The sequence below is a fragment of the Plectropomus leopardus genome, chromosome 24, assembly GCF_008729295.1.
Source record: "Plectropomus leopardus isolate mb chromosome 24, YSFRI_Pleo_2.0, whole genome shotgun sequence".
Taxonomy (NCBI): domain Eukaryota; kingdom Metazoa; phylum Chordata; class Actinopteri; order Perciformes; family Serranidae; genus Plectropomus; species Plectropomus leopardus.
In genome coordinates this window covers 14,686,632-14,711,279 of record NC_056486.1, presented here as the reverse complement: position 1 = coordinate 14,711,279, position 24,648 = coordinate 14,686,632, and the positions used below count along the sequence as shown (strand labels likewise).

The 24,648-nt window shown below is 40.8% G+C and overlaps 1 protein-coding gene across 1 annotated transcript in view; it reads left to right on the top strand.

Annotated features, from left to right (window-relative positions):
* Positions 1–24,648, top strand: part of nid2a (nidogen 2a (osteonidogen)) — a 56,103-nt gene that overhangs the window by 18,000 nt on the left and 13,455 nt on the right. The window contains 27 exon segments of the mRNA XM_042513308.1: positions 2,694–2,795; positions 3,102–3,241; positions 3,703–3,835; positions 3,917–4,243; positions 4,874–4,985; positions 7,017–7,060; positions 7,553–7,661; positions 7,774–7,934; positions 7,996–8,107; positions 8,581–8,781; positions 8,866–9,096; positions 15,146–15,292; positions 16,027–16,155; positions 18,769–18,894; positions 19,189–19,325; positions 19,423–19,528; positions 19,713–19,846; positions 19,946–20,051; positions 20,973–21,106; positions 21,201–21,306; positions 21,496–21,629; positions 21,746–21,851; positions 22,776–22,909; positions 23,017–23,122; positions 23,411–23,544; positions 23,627–23,732; positions 24,467–24,600. Coding sequence (XP_042369242.1) covers positions 2,694–2,795; positions 3,102–3,241; positions 3,703–3,835; positions 3,917–4,243; positions 4,874–4,985; positions 7,017–7,060; positions 7,553–7,661; positions 7,774–7,934; positions 7,996–8,107; positions 8,581–8,781; positions 8,866–9,096; positions 15,146–15,292; positions 16,027–16,155; positions 18,769–18,894; positions 19,189–19,325; positions 19,423–19,528; positions 19,713–19,846; positions 19,946–20,051; positions 20,973–21,106; positions 21,201–21,306; positions 21,496–21,629; positions 21,746–21,851; positions 22,776–22,909; positions 23,017–23,122; positions 23,411–23,544; positions 23,627–23,732; positions 24,467–24,600 — 3,651 coding nt within the window.

The window sequence follows — 24,648 nt, the reverse complement described above, 5'->3', positions numbered from 1 at the left end:
CACAGGCTTATTTTATTTTGTTGACTCGTGCTCCTGCCTTATGCCACCCTTACATCAGTCAGTGACCCACTTGGGTCACCCCAGTAAAAAAAAAAAGTCTGGACATACCACTGTGTTCAGGTGCTTTGTAGAAAGTAGCAGACACACACAAGCCCATAAACGATGTAACGATGTTAACAAGCACTTCAGCAACGTTTCCAAGCCGACTCTGCGATAATGGAGCTGGTCATGCTGTTGCGTTGTCGCTTGTAGTAGGTAGTAGTAGTGGTGCTTTAAGCTAAATGCTTATGTGAGTATGGGATCTCTTGAGTTTTGTATGGATTTGGTCATAAACCAGTGTGTCCTCAGAGGACCATGACTGCCTGTCCCAAACTCTATAGCAATCCATTCCATAGTTATTGGGGTGGACCAATGAGTTGACCAACAGTGACGCGGCTGTCCATAGAGTCAGTAAAACATTGTATGGATGGGGAACAGAAATATAAAATTTTATGTTAACGTGCACTGACTCAGGTTTTCTTTTGTTGATGAAATTTTTCATAACTGTTTGGACAGAAATGCATCCTCCTTTCTGTCTCCCCATATTTCTCCCACTGTAAACCAGACCTATGGCCTCCTTCCTAACTCCGCCAACCCCCCCTACATCCTTTCATCTCTCTCCCCTCGTCTCCTCCTCCCAGGAAAAAGGAGGGATAGAAGGAGGAAAATACAGACATTTTGAAAGGATATTAAGGACAAAGAAAAAGCAGATCCCCTCTTGCAGCTCCAGCCTTTTCTCCTCCCATAGACAGAAAAAAAGAAAGACCCCCTCCTCAGTAATTACAAAGAGCCTGGAGCTACAAAGTCCTCCCCGCCCACAAACAACAAGATAGTTTAAAGATGTTGATGTAAACAATTAGGAACACACACATACATTCACATGAGATGAATATAGGTGGAGGGACATCTGTTCTGCTATAAGTGTGTATGTGCGCACACTGCACGTCTCACATTGTAACAATGTCTGGTTTGCATGTTGTAACATCATCGTGAAAGATGCCCAGACACACAGGAAGACAGCTGTGGAGATCAACATCTGGGCTGGGGGTTGAGAGACCGAGGTGTGTGTGTGTGTGTGTGTGTGTGTGTGTGTGTGTGTGTATATATGTCTTTTAGTGTGTGTGTGTGTGTGTGTGTGTGTGTGTGTGTGTGTGTGCGCGCGCGCGCAAGCGTGTAAAGATAATTCTGATTGTGTCCCAAGGGAAACAACATGGGATCACTCACAGTCTTCCCCTCATTCACCAAATTTGTGTTTTTTTTAACTGTGGTTTGGGAGGCAGAGTGGGCTGGACGCACCACATACGTGTAGGAAAAAACTTCCTCAAATCTGCTGTTTTTGAAAAGTCTGGTAGAAAAAGTTCCCAGATGCATCAGTTCATACTAATTCACTTTATTTATTCCATCCTAATTTGTGAAAATGAGATGTTTAGTAACCCAGATACTGATACTCCGTGTGTCAATAATTGGTGGTCGGCGGAGGAGGGTGTGAGGGGTGAGAAGTCTCAACACGAATTCTAGCAGAGGAAGAGGAGGAGACGAAGGAGGAGAGAGGAAAGGTGTGAAGTTTTAAATATGAGGAGTGAGTGTTAGAATAATTTGAGGGTGGTTGAGTGAAGCCAACTTTGTACACACAGGATATGACCTCATCCCTCGGACACTAGCAGAGCTGGAAATGAGTATCAGACGCTAGAAACTTAAAGGAAAGTTACAGAGGTCCTTAAGTTCCATTAGGGGATATTTTTTTGTCTTGTGCTCACAAGATAATTAACTTTAAATTCATATGCATCTCTATAGACTTCTGATGCACACATCCAACAAATACAAGAGAAAACTCATCCAATCACGTTTTATTTTATGCAGGGCCCCTCAAGTCTTGATTTTTGTTCTTCAAATAGCTTGTTGTCCCTCCTTTAAAATGCAAATAATCAGCTTTAATTTGAAGGAGTACACTGATTGTAAGGAACATTACTCCAAAACAAGTTTTGTAAAGTTTAGGGGAGACTAATGGCCCTTTGAAAATGGCCATGCCATTGTTCCCGTAACTCTGCAGCATTATTTAGCCCCCTTCCCGACAAGCTATGCCAACAATCTTGGTACCAATGAATGCCTTAGATTGACTAGTTTCACATGATACCACCACCTTTGCGCTCGCAAAGTGTGCCACAGCCTCATAAAGACAGTAATGTCAGCCTCCATTTTTTTTGGCCAGAGGCGACCAATAGTGGTGGTGGGGGGGCAGCAATTGTATCAGAGATGGCCTTGAGGGCACCACTGCATGTGGGAACAAGTTATTATCATGTGGGAACAAGTCATTATCTTGTGCACAGAGGATCAGATAATTATCTTGTGTTCTCGAAATAATTTACAATATAATCGATTTGTGCACACAAGGTTTAAAAAAAAAAAAAAAAAAAAATTAAAATGAGATTTTCTTGAGTCAGTTGCTTAAAAAGACATTAGGTGGCCTGATGAAATTAAATCCGCAATGCAAAAACATAACAATCACGTTTTCTCATTCATTATTGTCAAGAATATACTTTCAGCCCTATAAATGAAGCACCAGTGCGAGATGTTACTTTTATTTTTTTTTTTTTTTTGGTCAGTGTAGTTTGTCAGTTTCAGACTGACACTGTCTCTCTCTTCTCTTTCTTTAGGTCAATACGTTCCAGGCAGTAATTGGCTATGATGAGACAAATTCATACGTCATCTTCCTTTACCCCGAAGGTGGCCTGAACTTCTTTGGGACACTCCCCAAGGTAAACTGGTTAAATAGAGGACCTTTTCACAGCAGACAATTTGACATGTCATATGAGTTAAAGCACAGATGTTACTAATAACACTAAAGATGGCTTTGTTGTATTCATGTTCCAATATCCAGATATCTGGACACCAGGACCCTAAAATCAAAGCAGCTCAATGGAATTTAGCCATTGTTAGTGTTTTTCTTAACACCTGTAATTTAGCACTTGTAGACATGTACCAATAAGTTGAATCTTATTGTGACGGTGAATTATTTGCGGACAAGTGTATTCTTGTTTATGAGCTTTTCTTTCTGCTTCTAGGAGTCTTATAATGTTGAGGTACAGCTGAGTGCTAGAGTTGGCTTCAGCAGAGGAGAAGTCCCATATCTGATCTTCTCCCGAACTGAGGGACCTTACTACAGCATTACCAGTGATGAGCAAGGTGTAAAAAACCTCTACCAGTAAGTAAAAAAAAAAAAACTAAAAACCCTCATATCAGGCAGTACTGTAATTATTCTAAGAATAGCTGTGTGCTGATAGTGGCTAGCATCATGGCCAGAAAAAAACAGAAATTTATCTGAGAAATACTGTTGTTGTGAATTCAATTCAGTACTTTAGAAAATAAATGTGTTCATAGTGAGTTAGCTTGCAAGAGTTAGTTAATAAGATACTTGGGTTTGCTTGCTGAAAAAGTAACACTATCCAAACACAAAGTTAGATTTTTTACTTTTGTCTTGGAGCTAATTTCCTCCATTCAGCCTTACAGGGTGTGCCATGCATTGGAAATAAATTCTATTTTATGACATTGCAGGAAAAGCACAAGTGTAATTAATCACATTACTAACAATTTAAACCTTGGAGATTATAAAATGCACTCAGACTGGACTCTGTGCTCACACTTGACTGGTTTGTTGCTCTCTAGGGTCGGTAATACAGGAATTCCAGGTGTTTGGGTTTTCCACACTGGGAACCGCTACTCTTTCGACAACATTGTTCCAGCATCCACCGGTGGCCTCCTTGTTACTCCACCAACTGGAGGACTTCGCCTCTCCCTGGTAATTTTTATTCATGCATTGGTTTTATTCATTTTTGTGATACCACATGCAAAAAACCTCCTACATTGTCTCTGCTTGTAGGACACGACCACCCCTGAGTACGGCGAGTTTGAGGAATATCCAGACAACACTTTTGACCCTGATAACCAGGAGGAAGATGATGATTATCCTCTGACCGGCGGGGACCCTGAATTCCAGCCAGCTCCTGCTGGTGGTGACCATTCAGCAAGTCCTGATGCTCCCTCCTCGCCCTCAGAGGATTCTGGTCGTCAGGTGTCGTACGGCAGCGAAGATGTACCGTTGACCTCTGAACCCAGGTACAGTTCAGAGCCAGCAGAGAGGCAGTATGTTCCCCCTCAACATCCAGAGAGAGGACAAGAGGGAGTTGCTGAGGAACAGCAGCCACAGGTAACACTAAAACAGCCCTGCACATCAAATTAACTAACATTTTAGGCAAGATATCCTGCACGCCAATGATAAATGTAATGCATGCTACTGTAAACTCTTATTTGTGAAAAGGAACAGTTTAACTTGAGCCAAAATCTGGGTTTACTGGCATTTTTATGCCATTTTCCTAATTAAAAACACCTAACCTACAAGCATTTCAAAGCTACTCGAGCATATTTATGTGTTACGTGACAAGAGCTCATAAAATTTCACATGGGATAAGCAGCACTGTGTGGCAATCTGTTTAAATTCTCTGAAAACATCAGTGAGTGTAGTGGATATGAAAAAAGTGGAATTTAAACTGGCAGTGCTGTCAGAGTTTTGTAATAATGATTTGAAATTGTACTCGCTTTTAGCAAATTCTGTGGTTTTAATGGAATGCATTTTTGGAGACGGTGCGGCAGCGCCAACAACAAGCTGGCAAAAAACTGCTATCATTATACCCTATATACTGTATAGAATATGTAAAGCATGCACAGATCATTGTTTTCTGGTTTATAGCATCTGGAGAGAGTTAAAAAGTACCGCTTGGCTCTCAAAGACAACAGGAAAAATATATTTGAGGTTAAACATAGCCTTTTCACCCTGTAGGTTCCTCTGGAGGTGGTGGATGTTTACCCCCCTCACAGAAATGCACCCACCTCTTTCCCTGGAGGTCACGTGGTCAGTGTGGATGAAGACGATGTTGATTTTGACACAGGAGGTAAGAGACAAAACATGTGTCCATATAAAGATGTATATATATGCTTATATTGCAGCTTATGAAAGGACGGCCACTTTGAGAAACAGGAGGGGAACATTACCTTGCCCTCTGCGCGGAGCTGCTCTGCAGCTGGCAGCACAATACTGCCGTTGTGCTAGGCAGCTTCCAGGTGTGTGTGTGTGTGTGTGTGTGTGTGTGTTGTGTTTCAACACTCCCTCCCTTGCAGCTACTCCCACAAGCTTTTGCCGTAAATAAGAATGTGTTCTCAGTCAACTGGCCTGGTTACATAAGGGTTGAAAGAGCATCTTATGAAGGCATTTAACTCAGTTTGAAGCGATGAAATTCAATTTTTCTTGCAAAGAAGATGCGAAAAATATCTGTCATCAGATTGCATGTTTTCCAGACATGAATTGCAGTATGTTTGGAATAAGACCATTCCCTCATTTAGTATTTAAAAAGTTCCCATGTCTTTTTTTAATCAAGTCGTTTTGCATTCCATTCATCAATAATTCTTGCTTTTTTGTAGGAAAACTAGATTTTAAGATTTAATGAAACAGGCAAAACTAGGATGTTTTTGAAAGAGTGTGTATACATATACAGTTATGTGGGTATGTGCATTTCCAAATTGTGGAAAAATAAAAAAAAGTGATAAAAAGCAACATTTTCCAGTACACACGCCTACATTTTTCAGTGCTATCATGAGCCTGATGTTTATGAAATGTTGACAGAATATAAAAACATTGTGATATGGCTTTGTGGGTTTCCCTTCACAGCATTGGCACAAGTGTGTGTTCATGTGTGTATAACCACAGTGATTTTTCTCCAGTGTGTGCATGTGCGTGTGTGTGTGTGTGTGTGTGTGTGTGTGTGTGTGTGTGCGGTTCCTGAGAAAACATTCAGACATCTGTATTCATCTGTGTGCTTGTTTCTGTGTGTGTGTGTGTGTGTGTGTGTGTGTGTGTGTGTGTGTGTGAGTGAGATGCCCCTGTAGGATGATAGAATGCTACATTTTGATCCCAAAACAGCCATGAACTGAAAGAGAAATGGAGAGATACACTATGATAAAAAAGTGGCGAGTGAAGCACTAACTTGATAGTTATGCAAGTTTCCTGTGGTGTTTGGATCCAGTTAATCCTTGAAAAGTTTTAGTAACAGTCTCTTTACTAGCTCTGCATTTACATGAATTACTTAATCTTAGATGCATTTCGAATCTTTTGTCCCTGTTGAGAATTCATAGCTTCTGACTAATTGTCATCTGAGAAATGTTTCATGAAATTTCGGTGTCAATTTTACTTTTTGTCTGCTCAGCAATGGTCACATTTCATGCTGACTGTCCAATTCTTTTTCTGTTTATTCAAAGTAAATTAAGAACAGAGCGCATCACTTCCTGTTAGTCAGAGGATTTTTCTCAGGGAACAGTGTCACCCCTTAGTGCTGGAACACAGCACATGTATACATAGTTAGACTTCCATCAACTATATCATATCATATCATATCATATCAACAATATACTGTATATATATACTGTGCATTTTGATTATGCATTATATGTTACCTCATCTTACTTTATTATCATCGATTTAGGGCATTTGTTCGTCAGAGTTTAGACTTTTGCATTTACGATGCCTTTGGGAGTTCACGAAGCAACAGTGAATTTGTGTGTGTGTGTGTGTGTGTGTGTGTGTGTGTGTGTTTGTGTACATCTGAGTGGATTAGTGGGTGTGGGAGGCAGGACTGCAACAGCTGGTTTCTTTCCACATGGTGTCTTGACATCTCTGTGTGTGTGTGTGTGTGTGTGTGTGTGTGTGTGTGTGTGTGTGTGTGTGTGTGTGTGCGTGCGTGCGTGCGTGCTTGCGTGTGCGTGTGTGTATACCTCTCCCTGTGACTGGTCCATGTTCCTATTCTTTCTTATTCTTATTGTGGAAATAACCTTTAATGCTCTGTTTCAGTTTCAAGTTGCATCTCTTTATGATGATGTAAATTCTTTAAAAACATTTTAATTATATTTCTTTCTCTCTCTCTCTCTCTCAGTGATTCAGTACACTACAGAGAATAAGGAAACATGTGCCAGGTATGTAAAGACCACATAGCATGATTTATACCTGTTGTTGCTGGCATTAGAAACGTGGGTCCTAAATATTTGTTAGATTGTTTTGATGTTTGACTGTATGAAAATGTTGGGGATTGGGAAGGGGCTGATCCCTGTAAGTAGCATAAGCTAAAAAAGTGTTGGGGTTCTAGAAAATCTGATGAAATGTCCTCAAGTGATGTGTTGCTTGAGTCGGCCTTAATTGGGGATTAAGACTACAAGAAAATAAAAAAAAACAATAATAATTAAAAAAAAAAGAAGGCCCTGCGATAGTCTGGCGACCTGTCCAGGGTGTACCCCGCCTTCTGCCCGATGACAGCTGGGATTGGCTCCAGCCCCCCCCGCGACCCTTGCGAGGACAAAGCGGTTGCGGAAAATGAATGAATAAAGCTCGAAGCTCCTTTAGGTGATGACTGGAGTCCAAACTTTCAACTGCAGCATTAAATGTGTTTTCCTCTCCTCTTTTTTGTCATTACAGATTCAACAACAATGCTCCCAGAATGCCTTTTGCTCCGACTACGCCACAGGCTTTTGCTGTCACTGCCGGCCTGGCTTCTATGGAAACGGACGCCACTGTCTCCCTGAGGGTTAGGGCGCCGCCATTCCTCATAGAAATACATTGACCTTATAGTAAAATGTAGTAGCATTATCTTTTCTTCAGATGTTAAAGTCGTTGTTTTCCCCGTGCTGCTCCTTCAGGTGCTCCTCAGCGTGTCAGTGGGAAGGTTAGCGGCACAGTGACCGTGGGTGCGACTCCAGTGGAGCTCAACAACATTGATCTTCACGCCTACATTGTGGTGGGGGATGGGAGAGCGTACACTGCCATCAGCGAGTAGGATCGGTCTTTTAAAACTTTATATGTAGATTTCACTTTCTGGTTTCTCTGATTTTTTCTTTGTGAACTTTGTGCTGATTGGTCAGGTCCCCGAGCCAGTGGGCTGGGCTCTGATGCCACTCGCACCAATAGGAGAGCTGTTTGGATGGCTGTTTGCTCTAGAGCTGCCCAATAGCCAAGCAGGATTCAAAATCACAGGTAAACCTTGAAGTATGTTGCCTTACACATTTTACCTCTTGAGCACATCTGTAGAGGGATGAGGGAACTCCTCTGCTGTGTGTGTGTGTGTGTGTGTGTGTGTGTGTGTGTGTGTGTGTGTGTGTGTGTGTGTGTGTGTGTGTGTGTGTTGGTCTTCCAGCCAGCTGTTTTTGTCTTCCCCAGGGTATTGTCTCCAGGCTTGATCACTTCCACCCCCTCTAATAGGAAGCAGCTGTTTGTGTGTGTGTGTGTGTGTGTGTGTGTGTGTGTGTGTGTGTGTGTGTGTGTGTGTGTGTGTGTGTGTGTGTGTGTGTGTGTGTTCTGTTCAGATGTAACCATTGCAGACGTTCCACTTTTTATGATATGCAACTGCTGCATTGTTGGTGTGACTGCAGTAATGTTTAATAACATCAATCTATAAATATCCATATAGATGAGGAATTGATTGATTGATCGACTGATTTTGTCACCAGGTGCTGAGTTCACTCGTCGTGCAGAGGTGATCTTCTACCCTGGCAACCAGCGTCTGTCAATTATTCAGACGGGCCGCGGCCTTGACGACCACAACCACCTCACCGTGGACACTGTAATCAGCGGCAGCGTGCCCTTCCTGCCACCTGGAGCTGAAGTTACCATGGATCCCTTCAAAGAGACCTACCAGTACTACCCATCTGGTAACTATAACAACCAGAAGAGACAAACTGTGTGTTTTTTGTGGCCCTACTTCGCCTAAAATCTTTCACTTTCTCTTTCCCCAGTTGCCACCTCCACCTCTGTGCGGGAGTTTACTGTTGTCTCGGCAGGGCGCGGCTCAGAGTCCTTCTCCTTCCAGCTGAAGCAGAACATCACCTACCGCGACTGTCGACATGACAACCGCGCTGCTGTCCCAGAGACGCTGCAGATCACCATGGAGAGGGTGTTTGTAATGTACGTCAAGGAGGAGCGGATCCTGAGATACGCTATCACCAACAAGATCAGCCCAGTCGGAGGTGAGTCAAGGAGGCTGTGATGAATGAAAGTAGACTTAACCTTAATTAGCTAATGAACGGCAATTCTTTTTCAACCAGGAGTCATAAAATCATGCACAAGATTCAATAATACATCAGACACAAAAATAACAATGTTTTGACAAAGAGATTACACTATAAAGTTGCTACAAAGTCCCGTCTTTGCGATTCTTTTGCATTTTTACACAGAACCAAACACCAGTATTAGCGTGCTGCCCCAGTGTGTGATTTTTGGACAGCATGAGGGGTGACGGGTGTGACGTTAAACACAAGAGCGTCTGTCTCTGGTGTGACATAAAAAGTATGCACAGGCAGCACCAAAACAGTAACAATAACATGACGTGGAAATAATAGTCATTTACTGTCTCTGTAATATGACTGTTGATCTCGTCCTCTGCCCGGAGAGTAAGGAACTTCCGGACTTCATTGTTATCCAAAATTGCAGACATTTACGGCTGCTGTTTTTCTCTGAGATAGCTGCTAACTGCTACTATCTGCTTTTTAAATCTCGTATGCATAACATGTTGTCAGAACGTAACACCCATCCTTCCCATGATCACGTCCTGCCAGCTGTCCTGTTTATACAGACACCATTTCCGCGCTGTTACCACCTCCCACGTCGACTTAATGGCGAAATAACTCTGTCCCCACATTCCACGATTGCACCTTTTATACAGAACAGCGAGGCAGCATAATGGCGTGATATCCCCGCTTTGAAGAGGCTGTGGGACTACTGGCTCACTGATGTCCGGCCTTAAACAAAAGGTCAACATTAGCTCATTTATATGGAGAGCCGAGTGTCTGAGTTTATGCCTGAATCCATTCCACACCATCACTGTTAGTGTCTAGGTGGGTAAACACACTGTAGGCGTTAAAAACGTGAGGTTTTCTGTTTCAGAGCCACAACTAGCAACCAGACCACCTTGTAATTGTTGCAGTGCAGCCACAGAAACCTCAGCCAAACCACAGCGCAGAGCTGGACAGAGCTCAGCTTTAAACATACATGCTGCAAGCTGAGGGATAATTATGCACTGAAACCGTAGAAAACAATGTTAAAACATCTGTATTACCTCTTCTGTTTTTGGGTTCATTGTCCACCAAACGTTGCAGACACACTACACCACTTTCAGGGATCATTGTGACCGCAGTTTGCGTCACAGCTGACTTTAGAAGTTTTGGTTTGTTCATGATGATTGGCATTTATGGCTTGAATGTGGACAAGTGGAGAGTGATCTGGTTGAGCAGGCCAGCAGTATTTAATGAAATTTAAGGGTGAAGAGAAATAAATAAATATGGGAGAGTGGAGAGAAGAATGTGCAACTTATTGTTGGGTTTGGTTTATGAAATTACTTTGTGGTACCAGAAAACTGAACCACAAAACCTTCTATTTGGCCAGAGTGGTTTGGTTCTCTGGCACTTGTATAGAGGCAAATACTGAATCATTTGAAGCAAAATGAATACCTTATTATGAAATATAGTCACAATTAGTAAATTATGTTTGGTTTTTTAATTTAAATTAAGATCCTTTTGTTGAGTTTTTGCAGGGCATAACAAAAGAGTGTGTTCTTTGGTCATTAAAGAGAAATGGACGGATGGAAGTCTGAGTACACAACAGTAGCTGGCACCAGTGCCAACATATAAACTTAACATTAACAGAATTTAATCCAGGATCCATCCTGGATCCAGTCAAACTTACAGAATCTGACCAATTTGAATGTAATTATTTTTTTCTGAATTAGTGAACCATAAAAGATGTATGTATTCCAGAAATAAAGTTCATAAAACTTTACACCTGTGAATTGCCAAGTGGAAGGGGCATTTATACCCGACACATTCAGACAAATGGTGCTATACATACAGTCGTTATTACATTTCACAATGTGTCACATACTTCATCCCCACTTTTGTTTGCCCAACAAACGTATCAAATGTATCTTTTCCTCTTTGTCTTCATGGTGGTTATATCTTTTCTGTGTGTGTGTGTGTGTGTGAATGATAGATTCAGCACTTTGACCAACAGCAGCCATAGAAACAGAGGTTTCTTAAAGGTCCCAGTCAGTGGTTAGTTCAGCAGAGACAGAAGCACACAGCTTTCTTTTTAACTATGTTTTATTACACCTTTGTGTCCCTTCCTCTTTGGCTTCATTCATCTTCTCTTGCATCATCTGCGCTCACCCTTTGTCCAGATTCCAGGAGAGAAAAAAAGACCATACAAATATGGAAATGTGTACGGAAATACAGCATGAACATGTGTCATGTTCTTTTTCTGTCAACACACACCGGTCATGCTTTCTTTATCCACTTTATCTGATGGAAACCAGAAAGACAGAGACAGACAAGAGACCCCAAATGATGGAGAGGAAACCTAAGAGATTGAGAGAGAGACCCCCCCCCCGTTTTGAATTCAGACCAAGTTTCTGTCATTTAAACGTCAACACATTGATTAAAAACGTTATGATGACACATCTCGCACACGCACTGATACAGCCAGAGCACAGCTGGAAGAGCTTTCGGGGATCAGGGGGTTTTGTAAACACGGGTTAAATGTGTGTGTGTGTGTGTGTGTGTGTGTGTGTGTGTGTGTGTGTGTGTGTGTGTGTGAGTGTGTGTGTGTGTGTGTGTGTGTGTGTGTGTGTGTTCAGTTGTCTTACTCTGGGTGAGAAAATCTCTCCCAGCGAATGATAGTTTGTAAGGGGGGGGGGGGTTGCCGGGCAGAATAGCTGCCCACTGATGTCATGAGAATCAGAGATTGCAAAAGAACTTAACAAACTGAACTGATAGAGAGAGAGAGAGAGACGAGCAGAGACAGACAGAACAAATTTACCTGATTTGAGTATGTGTTGCCAATAGTCATACAGTATAATTCAAGTTTCATATATATCTCAAATTTTTAATTAAATAATTGAGGCAGCTACACAAAACGTCCAGTACTATTTGTAGTTAAGAGGTTACTGCATATACAAACACGTGTGTGTGTGTGTGTGTGTGTGTGTGTGTGTGTGCACAAAATCAAAATTACATATTTCTTGTATTACCTGCTGTGGTATTTATCAGTCTAGATTCATTTCAGTGAGGCCAAAGAGGGGTTCGAGCAAGAAAAAGTTGCTGCTGCCACAGCCAGATGATGCTGCCGAGTATCAATCAACAGTTTCTTTTAACTGCATTAGCACTTGTTGCAACAGAAGATAAAATAATTGTAGTATTGCGATTCTATAAAGTTAGGAAACTTTGAGAGGCAAATTAAAAAGAAAGAGAGGTCGAGATAGAAGCAGCAGAAGCTGTCCGGTTCATAGTGCGAGGCCTCACAAGTGCTAAATGCTCATTAAGATGTTGCTTTCTTCACTTTAAACACCACTTTGTTAAATTTCAGGTCATTTCAGTGTGTGTCAGTAAAAGTCAGTGATGATAGATGGTGTTAAATAAAGGGTGGTTCCATTGGATTATATGAAGAGCCAGTGCACCTCGGACAGCTTAATAAGGCCATAGCTACGCCCCTGTAAATCCTGCTTGTGTGTGTGTGTGTGTGTGTGTGTGTGTATAGTTTTGTAAAAAGCAACAGGTGGGAGACTGCAGTCGTTGCTTTGATGGTGTGTAGCGTGTGTGTGTGTGCGTGTGTGTGTGTGTTCTCCACCCCTCTCTCTTGCTCGCCTTCTCTCTCTCTCTTTCTCTCTAATTATCCCTCAGTCTTTTCTCCCATCCATGTGTATCTCACCCTCTCATCTCCTCTTCTTCCCGGCCACATTCAGGACTTTGAAGAGTCTCTCTCTCTCTTTGATAATGAGCCAAAATTGGCCTAAGGAGATGGAAGCAAGCTGCGTCTGTGTGTTTAATTTTGTTTAGGTGTGTGTGTGTGTGTGTGTGTGTGTTGTTGTTGTTTATAGTTGATGGTGCCCCGGATGGTAAAGAAAAATTCCATCCTAAAACCACTCATCATTAAAAACAGATATTAGTCCTGAAAGTTTGTGATTTTCTTTAAAGTGGCCTGTTTTCTTTTTTATTCTTGTGGATAACTGCGCATATAAAGACATAAAAATCAACTGGACTCCAAACCTTTAATGGCAAAGACATCCTTAAAATGAAGTTAAACTATGCACACACTAAAATCGCTGCCTTAACACGAATGCCATATTTGGAATTATGTTTAGATGTAGTAGAAACAAGGTTCTCCAATGAAAACCATATGACTGTACAGTATTTAGGAGAGATATTTAGGCAATGTTTAACGGTCATCTATCAGAAGTGCTGTATTTCTTTTTATCCAATAACAAATGCAACAGTAGAATCTTCCCTGAAACTAAAGTCAAAATGTCATTAATTTTGACATTTTTAGAGCATTTTTTAAAGCCATGAGATACCAAATCCATAACCAAGCCAGGCTAATGATACCATCCAAATTTATAAAATTTATCATTTTAGTTTTTAAAGCATAATTGAAAACAGAAACAGTTGATCAAAGTGCTGTACAATAAATTAAATAATAATAAATAAATAAAAACAACACGGGAAAACACAGTCAATAGAAACAATATTAATAATAATAATAATACATAAACTAATAAGATATAACAGGGAAAACACAGAGACCAGTTATAAAGGCAAAAGGAGGATAATATAGAAATGCAACGCTCATATGGAGTTAAAAGCCAGAGAACTAAAATATGATTTGAAACAGGATTTTAAAACAGGCATAATGATGAGGCCATTACTAATAAACAGCATTTCAGTGGATCACATTTACATGGCAGATAAGCAAAAACACCCCCAGGATTTGGCGCTTGATTCCCACTGTGCCACCCAGCCAGATGTATGCTGTCTGCAAAATGTTTAAAGCACATTTTGAAGCACTGCGTCACTTTAATTTTAAGCATATTCATAAATCCACCACATTCTTTTCTAATGATCTCCCATGGTTTCTCTACTCTGCTGTTTTTCTCCCTGATTTTCCAGAAATTAGTCTGAGGGTTGTTGTTCATATTGTCTTGCTTTGGTATGAGGAAACCCCGAACACACATCCGCTCACTCATCCCCCTGTCTGTGTGTGTCTCTCTCATGTGTACGTGTGTCTAACATTGTCCATATGTTGAATATTGAGAACACGGAGGGAGTCACTTCCCAAGAGGAAACCGTCCTATGGGAATTTGTGTGGAGTGATTTCACATGTGTGTTTGGTTAGACTGTCCAGGAATCATCACTGTAATCATTGGACTTTTACTGCTGGATAATCCAGATCTCAATTTATCTCAATTCAGGACGTCTGGAGTGTTGCAGAGACTGTGCAGTAGATAGTTTGTGCAATGTGTCTCTCTGGATGCACAAACGACACTTTAATAATGTTACAATTTGTATGTCCTATCAGATAGGCTTGGTATTTAATATCCAGGGTTCCCACAGTTATGGAAAAACTGGAAAAGTCATGGAATTTCACAATTACATTTTCTAGGCCTGGAAATGAAATCATGAAAATTTTATCAATTAAATAAAGTAATTAAATTATATTAATGTAACATATCAGTGGGAAAAAAATCATAGACCTGCCTCTGCTTTTTGGGATTTAAAAAAAGCGATTTTTATAGAAAACTTAAAAAAAAAAATTTAAAAAAAGGTTTGAAAGGCATGTTTTTTTTGTTTGTTTTTTTTTTAAAATGGCATGCTGAAATTACATTTCAAGAGAGTTTGAATCTGACGTGTTTAAAAATGCTGGGCAAGAAAAAAAAAAAATTTGGGTCCCTAAAAAGTCCTTAAAAAGATATTTTGTTCATGAAAATGTGCGGGAACCCTGAATATTTCACATCTTATACAGTATATGATGGTATAAGTGTGCGGTGCTGATAATGAGATTATGCCAATAATATGAAACTTCTGTGGCCCAAATTTGTTTCTCAGACTTTACTCAGACACAGAAAAACCCATTTCTGACTCCATTCTTAGCTACTGTGTGACAGCAGGTGTTTAGAGTAACACACGATGAAAAAGGCTTTTTTTCCTTTTTTATCCCTCATGACATTTAATCTGTCTCTCCTCTTCTCTGCAGCCGAGCCAACCGGACCGGAGCTGGTCAACCCCTGCTATGCTGGGAACCACGACTGTGACACCACGGCCCAGTGTATCCCACTGGAGGGCCAGGCCTTCCAGTGCCAGTGTGCTACTGGTTACAGAGGGGATGGACGCAACTGTTACGGTATCTTTCTCGCAGCACTTCATATGGGCATGCATGTGCACATAAAGCGTGAACAATGTAACATGCTTTACGGTGTTTCCCTCCATTTTGCTTATTCTAATAGTGTCTCCCTTCCTCACACACCTAAACACATACAGACAGAGTTAAAGACAGTTCAAGGGAGTGTGTCTGTGTTTCATCAACATCTCTACAACCAGTGCAGAGGGGTCAAGTACAGGCGGGATGGAAGGATTCTCCCTTCTCTTCTCTTCTCTTCTCTTCTCTTCTCTTCTCTTCTCTTCTCTTCTCTTCTCTTTTCCTCTCTCCACCCTGCCTCTCCCTCCTCCTCCTCTAGTTAACAGGGACTTCCATGGCTTTAAGCTGGTGCGTGGCCTGTTATTAGCCCAGCAGCAGGTCTTTCTCTCCTGCTGACAGCACTAGGAAAGCCCCAGGCTCGTCCTTGGTTCCCATGATTGGGCCTCAGTGTCTCTCTCTGGTCACATATTCTGTGTGTGGTTTTGTCCTGTGTTATTACACAATACATTTAAGAATGCCATGAAGAATCCAGGTGTGGGGGGAGCATGTCATAGTAACACAAACACTCAGGCACACAGTGTAAGTGCAGTAAAAGCTCCAGTAATGACACTTAATCACAGCGTTTACACTCACATGTTGTGAGATTGGGATTCCTGGATTGCAGTCATATGAGTTCACAGAAAAACCGTCTCACTCTCTCTCCTTTTCTCTCACTGCAGATATAGACGAGTGCGCTGAGGGCTTGAGTTCATGTGGTGCACACGCTGAGTGTATGAACTTGGCTGGTAGCCACCGCTGCCAGTGCCAGAGGGGCTACGAGTTTGGCTTTGACGGACGTACATGTGTGGGTGAGTTGCAATGAAAGCTCCTTGAGGCAAATTTGTGATTTGTGATATTGAGCTGTGTAAACAGATGAATTCATAAGCAATAAAACGCATGTTTGGTCACTTTATTGCACATTCTGTTGCTGCTACAGCCTTTTTTGGTCTGGTGTGACCAGAAGCTTGTGGTGGCTTATGTTAGTGGTCAGCTTGAAGGTCAGCTAACTCAACATGCGCTGTAACTGACATTGTAGAGTTAGTTTGCCGGTTTGTAAGGCTTTACCCAACTCAGAATTATATCAGCCGAATCAGATTTGACTGTTCAATACAACCATTGATCATTTGTTTTGTTTTTTTTTTCCATATAAAGTTTTGAAGTTTGGGCAGCCTCACTTAGATGTTCAGTGTGATAGTGGCATTCGAGTATTATCGTAAATAAGGTAAAAGCGCTAACATCAGATTGTAAATGTGCAACAACATTTTTTGCTGACACTAAATATCAAACAGAAGTCAGAAATTGTATCATATTAAGTTGCTGTGAGCCGTAAAATAACCACAGAAGAGAGAAGATCATTTTTTTTAAAGTCTCACAGTGCAGAATATTTACTCGTCTGTGCTGCCACTTCATGTCTAAAGCTGTCTGACTCACACCGCAGCGGTTTCTGGGAACCAAAACGTCCTTAGAAGTACAGGACACTGACTAGGCAAGGCAAGGCAAGGCAAGGCAAGGCAAGTTTATTTGTATAGCACATTTCAGCAACAAGGCAATTCAAGGTGCTTCACACAGAACACTGAAATACAACAACAGGGGGAAGGAAACACATTTAAAACATTATGAAAGAAGCATGTAAAAGGTGATTAAAAACAGCAAGTGGGAAACAACAGATAAAACCCAAAAATATAAAAACACATATATTGAAATAAGAGTTGCAGTGCAGAGTTTCGAAGTAAAATATAAAATTTAAAATATAAAAGTATAAAAGTAAAAAGCCTTTTAGTCAAAGGCAGCAGTGAACAGGTGAGTCTTTAACCTTGACTTAAAAGAACTCAGACTCTCAGCAGACCTGATATTTTCTGGTAGAAAAAAATAACATAAAAACAAAACAACTGCTCAATTTGAAGCCATCTCAGTCAGCTGTACGGTGTCCGACTGATGATTCGGATATCTGACTTTCAAGTGGCAGCCCGACTGATTTGATTACTCGTCTCTGCTTTTACTTCTGTAGAAAAAAACATTGTATTATTTACCATTATACATCCAGTAGATGTTGAGATATTTCACTGAATAAGTGAAAGTTTTGACCGGATGATGGCGTTAATTGGAAAGTCAGGGGATCAGCAAAGTTATTACAATATGTCCTAAGGGGGAAATTAATGTCTCAACCAAATTTCATGGTAAACCATCCAAATCTGAGACTTTTTACAAAAAAAACCCAAAAATGTCTCATAGTGAGATTCATCCTCTGGAGTCTGTTACAGATTTCATGGTCATCCATCCAGAAGTTATCATATTTCAGTCTGGAACAAAGTCCTGGACTGACCAACCAACAAGCCCTATCCCTAGTGCTCTGCAGCTAGAGCGGCAAAAAATTAACCCAGACATTATTTATACTTGCCTGATATTTTGATGTAATCACAGGTGCTGTATTAGTTCTCATTGAGCAACTGTTCAGAAGTTTAAAGTTCACTAAGCAGGATCACCATGTGTTTTATGTTCAACATGTTTCATCACCTGTTAATTATTCTCTGAAAATGAATGACGAGCCCATTGTAGTGGTTTGTCTTTGAGCTGAGCTCAATGACACTCTATAATTTAACGGAAAAACGACATCAACAAAGATATCAGCTGAAGCCACTAAACATAAAGGAAACACGTCAGCTACTAAACGTGCTGCTTTCTGCTGAGTCCAGCAGTGTCAGCCTATCTTCTGTAGACACTGTAATTGTGATGAAGAGATGCTCTTCGCATGCAAATAAAAATGAACCCTCTGCAAAGATATACTTTATCACAATGGTAACAATGTCATTCTCCCATCTTCATCATTGTCTGTTATATTTGTTGGTCACATAAGAAATGTTTCTGAGTATGTAGTACTGCATGTTCCAAACTGAGCTGAATATCTGGAAGAGATCCACATATTTGTCCAAGCGCAGGCATAACATTTCTTCCACAACAGTAACGCACAGCTGCAAAAGCTACGAAACACAGCGAGAGGGGAGGATGGGCGACAAATGTGAGAACGAGTGGGAATGAGAGGACTAATGTGAGAGGGAGAGGGTGAGATTAGACAAGAGAGGGGGTGAAAGTGAAAGACAAATGGAGCAATGACACAATGTGTGTTTTGCTTTGGAATGTGTGGAGGAGAGGGGTCCTGCCGGTGTGTGTGTCCTCCTTTCACCCATCAGTGTGAACTTTTGATGAACTTCCTTCAAACCCTCCCAACCTCCATGCTCGACAGATACTTTACAAAAGGCCTTGAAATTACACAAAGTAAACACTCCAAAGACACCTCTGAAGTGAATTGTTTCCAGGCAGCAGTCAGATATACATATACAGTATATTTCTTATTCCCAAATTTGATTTTGATTTTACATTTGTTGGTTGTTAATGTTTCCTTGCTCCCTGTTTTTTTTCTTCAGATGTTGATGAATGCAGCTCCTCGCCATGTCACGTCAATGCCAGATGCATCAATGGACTGGGTTCCTTCCAGTGTCAGTGCCAGCCTGGGTTTTATGGTGATGGTTTCTACTGTTCCCAGCAGCAAGGTCAGTACAATCAACTGAACTGAATTCACAATTAATTGACGAGTTGTCAGCTACGAGAGTAATCACCAAATAAATTCGACAGTCAATTAATCGGTTTCAGTAATATTGTAAGAAAGAAAAAAAGTTCTTTTATTTCATTTTCTTAAATGTAAATAGTTTCGGGTTTCTTTATTCCTTTATGACAGTAATTTAAATATCTTAATACTTTTAAGATTTTCGGAAACATTTCAGAATTAAAGTTTGTTTGTAACATAAATAGATATATTAAAATGTTTGTGATGTGGTTATCTACAGGACAGACAGTTCGCCCGAGGAGCCAGTGTGAGCAGCACAGAGACAGCCTGCAGAGTGGAGCAGAGCACGGAGGTCGACCGTTAGTCGGAGCCTTCATCCCTCAGTGCGACTCTGACGGACGGTACCGACCACTGCAGGTGGGTGCAGGTGGCACTGACTGATAGAGAGCTAAAGTGTGTGGCTGACTGATGACTTGAATTAAGTAATATAATGATTTGGAATAATGTATTACAGTGCCATGGCTCCACTGGACATTGTTGGTGTGTAGATGAAAGGGGGCAGGAGAGAGCAGGAACCAGGACTCCACCTGGTACAGCACCCAAAGACTGTGACAAACCAGGTGAGAATTACACCCACTGACAAAAACACACACACAGTCTATTATATCAAACGGATCAGAGGGACTGCTGGAAGGCAACGTCTGTGTTTTCAGTGGTGTGAACTCTTTTTCTAGAAGTTGAATCTTTAAGAGAAGAATCACATAAGTGTTTATTTTAATTTTCCTCTGTTTTTTATCTCCTCAGATGAGCCAGAGCGTCCTAAAACTCACTGTGAGCACCACAGAGACAGTGTGCAGACCACCAGTCCAGAGGGATATCCTATACTCGGAGCCTATGTACCTGAGTGTGATGAAAATGGACAGTACATACCTTTGCAGGTTTGTCATATACTAACAGTTTGAAAATACTTTATCCACTTCCAGCTATACAATACAGTGTTAGATTATTTATGTTATTGCTGATGTTATTGACTGCAGTGTCACGGCTCCACTGGACATTGTTGGTGTGTGGACAGTAACGGACAGGAGAGAGCAGGAACAAGGACACCACCTGGTACACCACGCACAGACTGTGACAAACCAGGTGAGAAACATGCATTCTTCTTGGAAAATGAAAAAAACAATTTCAGAGAGAAGCAGACAGAAGGATCAGCAATATGATGGTTATATATACAGGATGTCTAACTGACTCAGCAGCCCAAACAGGTCAAAAAGATAAAGATAAAAGCCAAAGCTACAGATTACTGTCTAAAAGTGAACTTTAACAGCGTTCTTTCTTCACTATTATAACGTCTCAAAAGCAAAAAGAGCATGTGTGCATTCAGTAAAATGTCCTGTTACCTTCAGTAGCTAGGGTAGCATTAAATTGCTAATCTATTAAAATAACATGTAATGTTTCATGTGTGTCTTCTTTGAGTCTCCACAGGTAACAAGTATAACTATGACAGCTGTCTCAGGCACAATGTTTAACTAAAACTAACTAGATATCCGCAAAACAAGCCTAAAAAAAAGAAAATCTAAAACAATTGCATGAATGTCATGCAGCACAGCAGGATGGTTGTTGAACACTGGTTGAAGTAGGTCAATGCTACACTTAATTTCCCTGTTTGTCTATCAGAGGGTCAATTGAAGTTAACACCGCTAGGTATACACTTTCACACCAGAATATTGCATTAACTTTTGATCTGAACTTTTACCCAGTGTTGTATTTCTGGCCATTAAATCACAAAAAAATGTTCACATATGCAGATGACAACACCCTGGTGTACCTCATCACCAACAAGAAGAGAGAGGGACACCGCTTTCTACTTTTTGATCATTTGTACAGAAAACTATGCGGTCAAAAGATGTAGGAAAAATGTATATGCTAGAATAAGCTGAACCAACAAGAAATCTCACAGTGTATCCTCTGGGAGTCAGCATCAGCAACTGATGACACATTTGTTCCACTGCGCATTCTTTAATATACTTCATTATTATTGTATTTTATCCTTCCTTTTTATAGATGAACCAGAGCGTCCTAAAACTCACTGTGAGCACCACAGAGACAGTGTGCAGACCACCAGTCCAGAGGGATATCCTATAGTTGGAGCCTACGTGCCTCAGTGTGACAGTAATGGACAGTACAGACCATTACAAGTCAGTGTTTTTTATTGGTTTAATCCATAATTTTATTTATTTTCAAAACTTAAAATACATCAATTCATTAATGTATTAATAATTATTTTTTTAGTGCCATGGCTCCACTGGACATTGTTGGTGTGTAGATGAAAGGGGGCAGGAGAGAGCAGGAACCAGGACTCCACCTGGCACACAACCTAAAGACTGTGATAAACCAGGTGAGATCTCTTGGAAAAGCTTGCGCACACAGCATGTATGCTTAAGGCTGAATTTGAGGAAACTCTGGTTTAGCGACTTTATCTTTTAATCCTTTCTCCCACCTTTCTTCTAATCACAAGCACTGTCTTGTTGTCATGGCCCATTTCTGTTATCTGTCAAAGACTTTTTTGTTATGCTTTCCTCCCTAGATGAGCCAGAGCGCCCTAAAACTCACTGTGAGCACCACAGAGACAGTGTGCAGACCACCAGTCCAGAGGGATATCCTATACTTGGAGCCTATGTACCTCAGTGTGATGAAAATGGACAGTACAGACCACTGCAGGTCAGCATCTAATGGCAGATCCGCTAATTTGGAGGCAGAATAACTGATATTGTTTTTGAATTTTATTTAATATAATAGTAGGACTGCATATAATCAGTAAAATGTGTATTTTTCAGTGTCATGGCTCTACTGGACACTGCTGGTGTGTCAACAGTAGGGGACAGGAAAGAGCAGGAACCAGGACATCGCCTGGTGCCCCACCAACAGACTGTGACAAACCAGGTGAGAAACATAAAACAGACAGACCTCTCTCTCTGTGAAGCTTCCCATGAGTGCTTCAGACTGTTTGGTTATGTGCATTAACAGTACCAGCGTGAGCAGGTGTATTATGTCATGGCTCTCCAGGGCTTTCTTGCTAAACATTGACCTGTGAACCCACTAATTCCTCAACTGAATGACAAGTCAAACAGACAGCACGTTTACGTGAGTGTATGTCTAACCTTGTAAGTGGTGCACTGTTGAGGTCATTGGGTCATAGCCTTGGAATGCCTGGAAAAACAGGTGATATCACTGCAAGGCTGTGTGCGTTGGGAAGTTAAAAGTACCTGATGGCATAGTGAAATAGTTATGTCGAGCTAAAAAACAATGAGAGAAAAAGAAAAAGTACCTTTAAATTTATATATACTCTTACAACTGGCAAAGTGTTTTTTTTTCTTTGATAAACTAAAAGATAACACAAGAATGTACAAGCTGAATAGATTTTACGACCTTTAGCTCTTTGACTTTGACTTGTCAGTGAGAAAATAAACAGTCATCCCTTAAAAGTACATTAGTTACTGGTAACACAAACAAAACCAAGTCTACACATCCAGCATTAACATTAGGTCGTAGCCGGTGAAGTAAAGGATAATTCTATAATAATACAAACTTCTAACTTGATAAAGGCTCATTTTTGAATGTGTTAAAACATGTACATTTGTATTCGTTTATAGTTTTATTGACATGTATTTTTTATGTTAGACTTTTATTCTTGTTGTTATAATTATTACATATGGAGAATAACATAGACTACCTTCACATCAATAACTTCTAAATATTTTCTTGTGTTACTCAATCTATTTTGGAATAATAGGAGGATTCTGTCATTATACAGGCTCTAAAAGAAGTTGCATATGATCCTGTTATTGTCAATAATAATCTCCTCAGATGAACCAGAGCGTCCTAAAACTCACTGTGAGCACCACAGAGACAGCGTACAGACCACCACTCCAGAGGGATATCCTTTACTTGGAGCCTATGTACCTCAGTGTGATGAAAATGGACAGTACACATCCCAACAGGTCAGCATATGGTGATAGATTCATAGTTTTTACATGCAAATTCCATGTAACTTTGAGTAATATAAAGAAATGTAACCATCATTTCATATCAATCATTGTTGCTCCAGTGTCATGGCTCCACTGGATACTGTTGGTGTGTGAATGAAAGAGGGCAGGAGAGAGCAGGAACCAGGACTCCTCCTGGTACAGCACCCAAAGACTGTGACAAACCAGGTAACGGAATAGCCTTTTCTCTCTGTGCCATTCATGCTCCAAAAAACAAAATACACTGAAGTATGATCTTAGTGTATCTGCTCAGCAGAATTAGGGCTTTGTTTTGAAATAGGGTTTTTTAGTTGCGTGTCAGCTACTAGCTCTGAGGAATATCATCAACCTCATAAAGTATATAAAAATAACCATATGGACATGTAACAAGATTAAAATTTGATTTTATTGGAGGGGGGGCTCTAAGGTATTTGCACTCTGGTGTGAATTTAATATTACTTAATCTGAAATCCTCAGATGAACCAGATCGTCCTAAAACCTACTGTGAGCAGCACAGAGACAGCGTACAGACCACCAGTCCAGAGGGATATCCTATACCAGGAGTGTTTGTACCTCAGTGTGATTCAAATGGACAATACACACCTCAACAGGTGAGATTTCATTTTATTGCATAGAAACACATTTCCTGTGTTTGTACCCTGTCATCACGATGACTGTTGTTGTGTTTTTCAGTGTCACGGTTCCACTGGACATTGTTGGTGTGTGGACAGTAACGGACAGGAAAGAGCAGGATCCAGGACACCACCTGGTACAGCACCTGTAGACTGTGACAAACCAGGTGAGACAGCAGTTGCATACACATGCTCAAGTATTGAGTGTGAAGCTGAATGAATGAAGGAGATGGATGATAGTAGACAATCTATAGCGGCAGAGTGTCTGCAAGTCCTGAAAAAGTGTCTTAAATTTAGTCATTTAAATATTGGGCCTTAAATGTCATTAAATAGTCTTACACTTACATGCATACATCTGGAGACTCCGTGGCGTAAATTTAAACATTGTGCAGCAGAATGAGCTTTAGGGACTTTAGAGAATACTTTGGAGGACAGTCAGAAGGGATTTTCAGTAGTCCATGTGGGATATGAGGAGATCTTGAACAAGTTAGGAGCAGCAGGAAGATTTGGGGTTTGTATTAGTGTGCTCAGTACTGAAACATGTTGTACCCCAGTGTAGAAGATGTGATAAAAACAGGAACTTAATGCAGAGCCCTCAATAAGTGCAGCCAGTCAGGCGGGCCTCAGTATGCCCTAAACCTCTTATAAGCCTTTAAAAGTAGAAAGCTTGTAAAAAAAGTAGGTGAGGCACTGAGGAAAGAGCAAAAACAAAACATGCCTTCAGATAATCTTCCTGCATATTTACTTTGAAGATATTGCTTTTTAAAAGATAACATCTTGAATTATTATTTCCTAAATATTGTAACTGAGGAGCTCCAGAAAGCCTATGAGAAAACATATAGACTACCCTCTGTTTTGCTAGTAACACGTGTTTCCTGATAATATCAATCTTTTTATCCAGGTGAGCCAGAGCGTCCTAAAACTCACTGTGAGCACCACAGAGACAGTGTACGGACCACCAGTCCAGAGGGATATCCAATAGTTGGAGCTCATGTACCTCAGTGTGATGAAAATGGACAGTACAGACCACTGCAGGTGAACAGTTTCTGACTTAAATTTCACTGCTTTACTTGTGACTTTTAT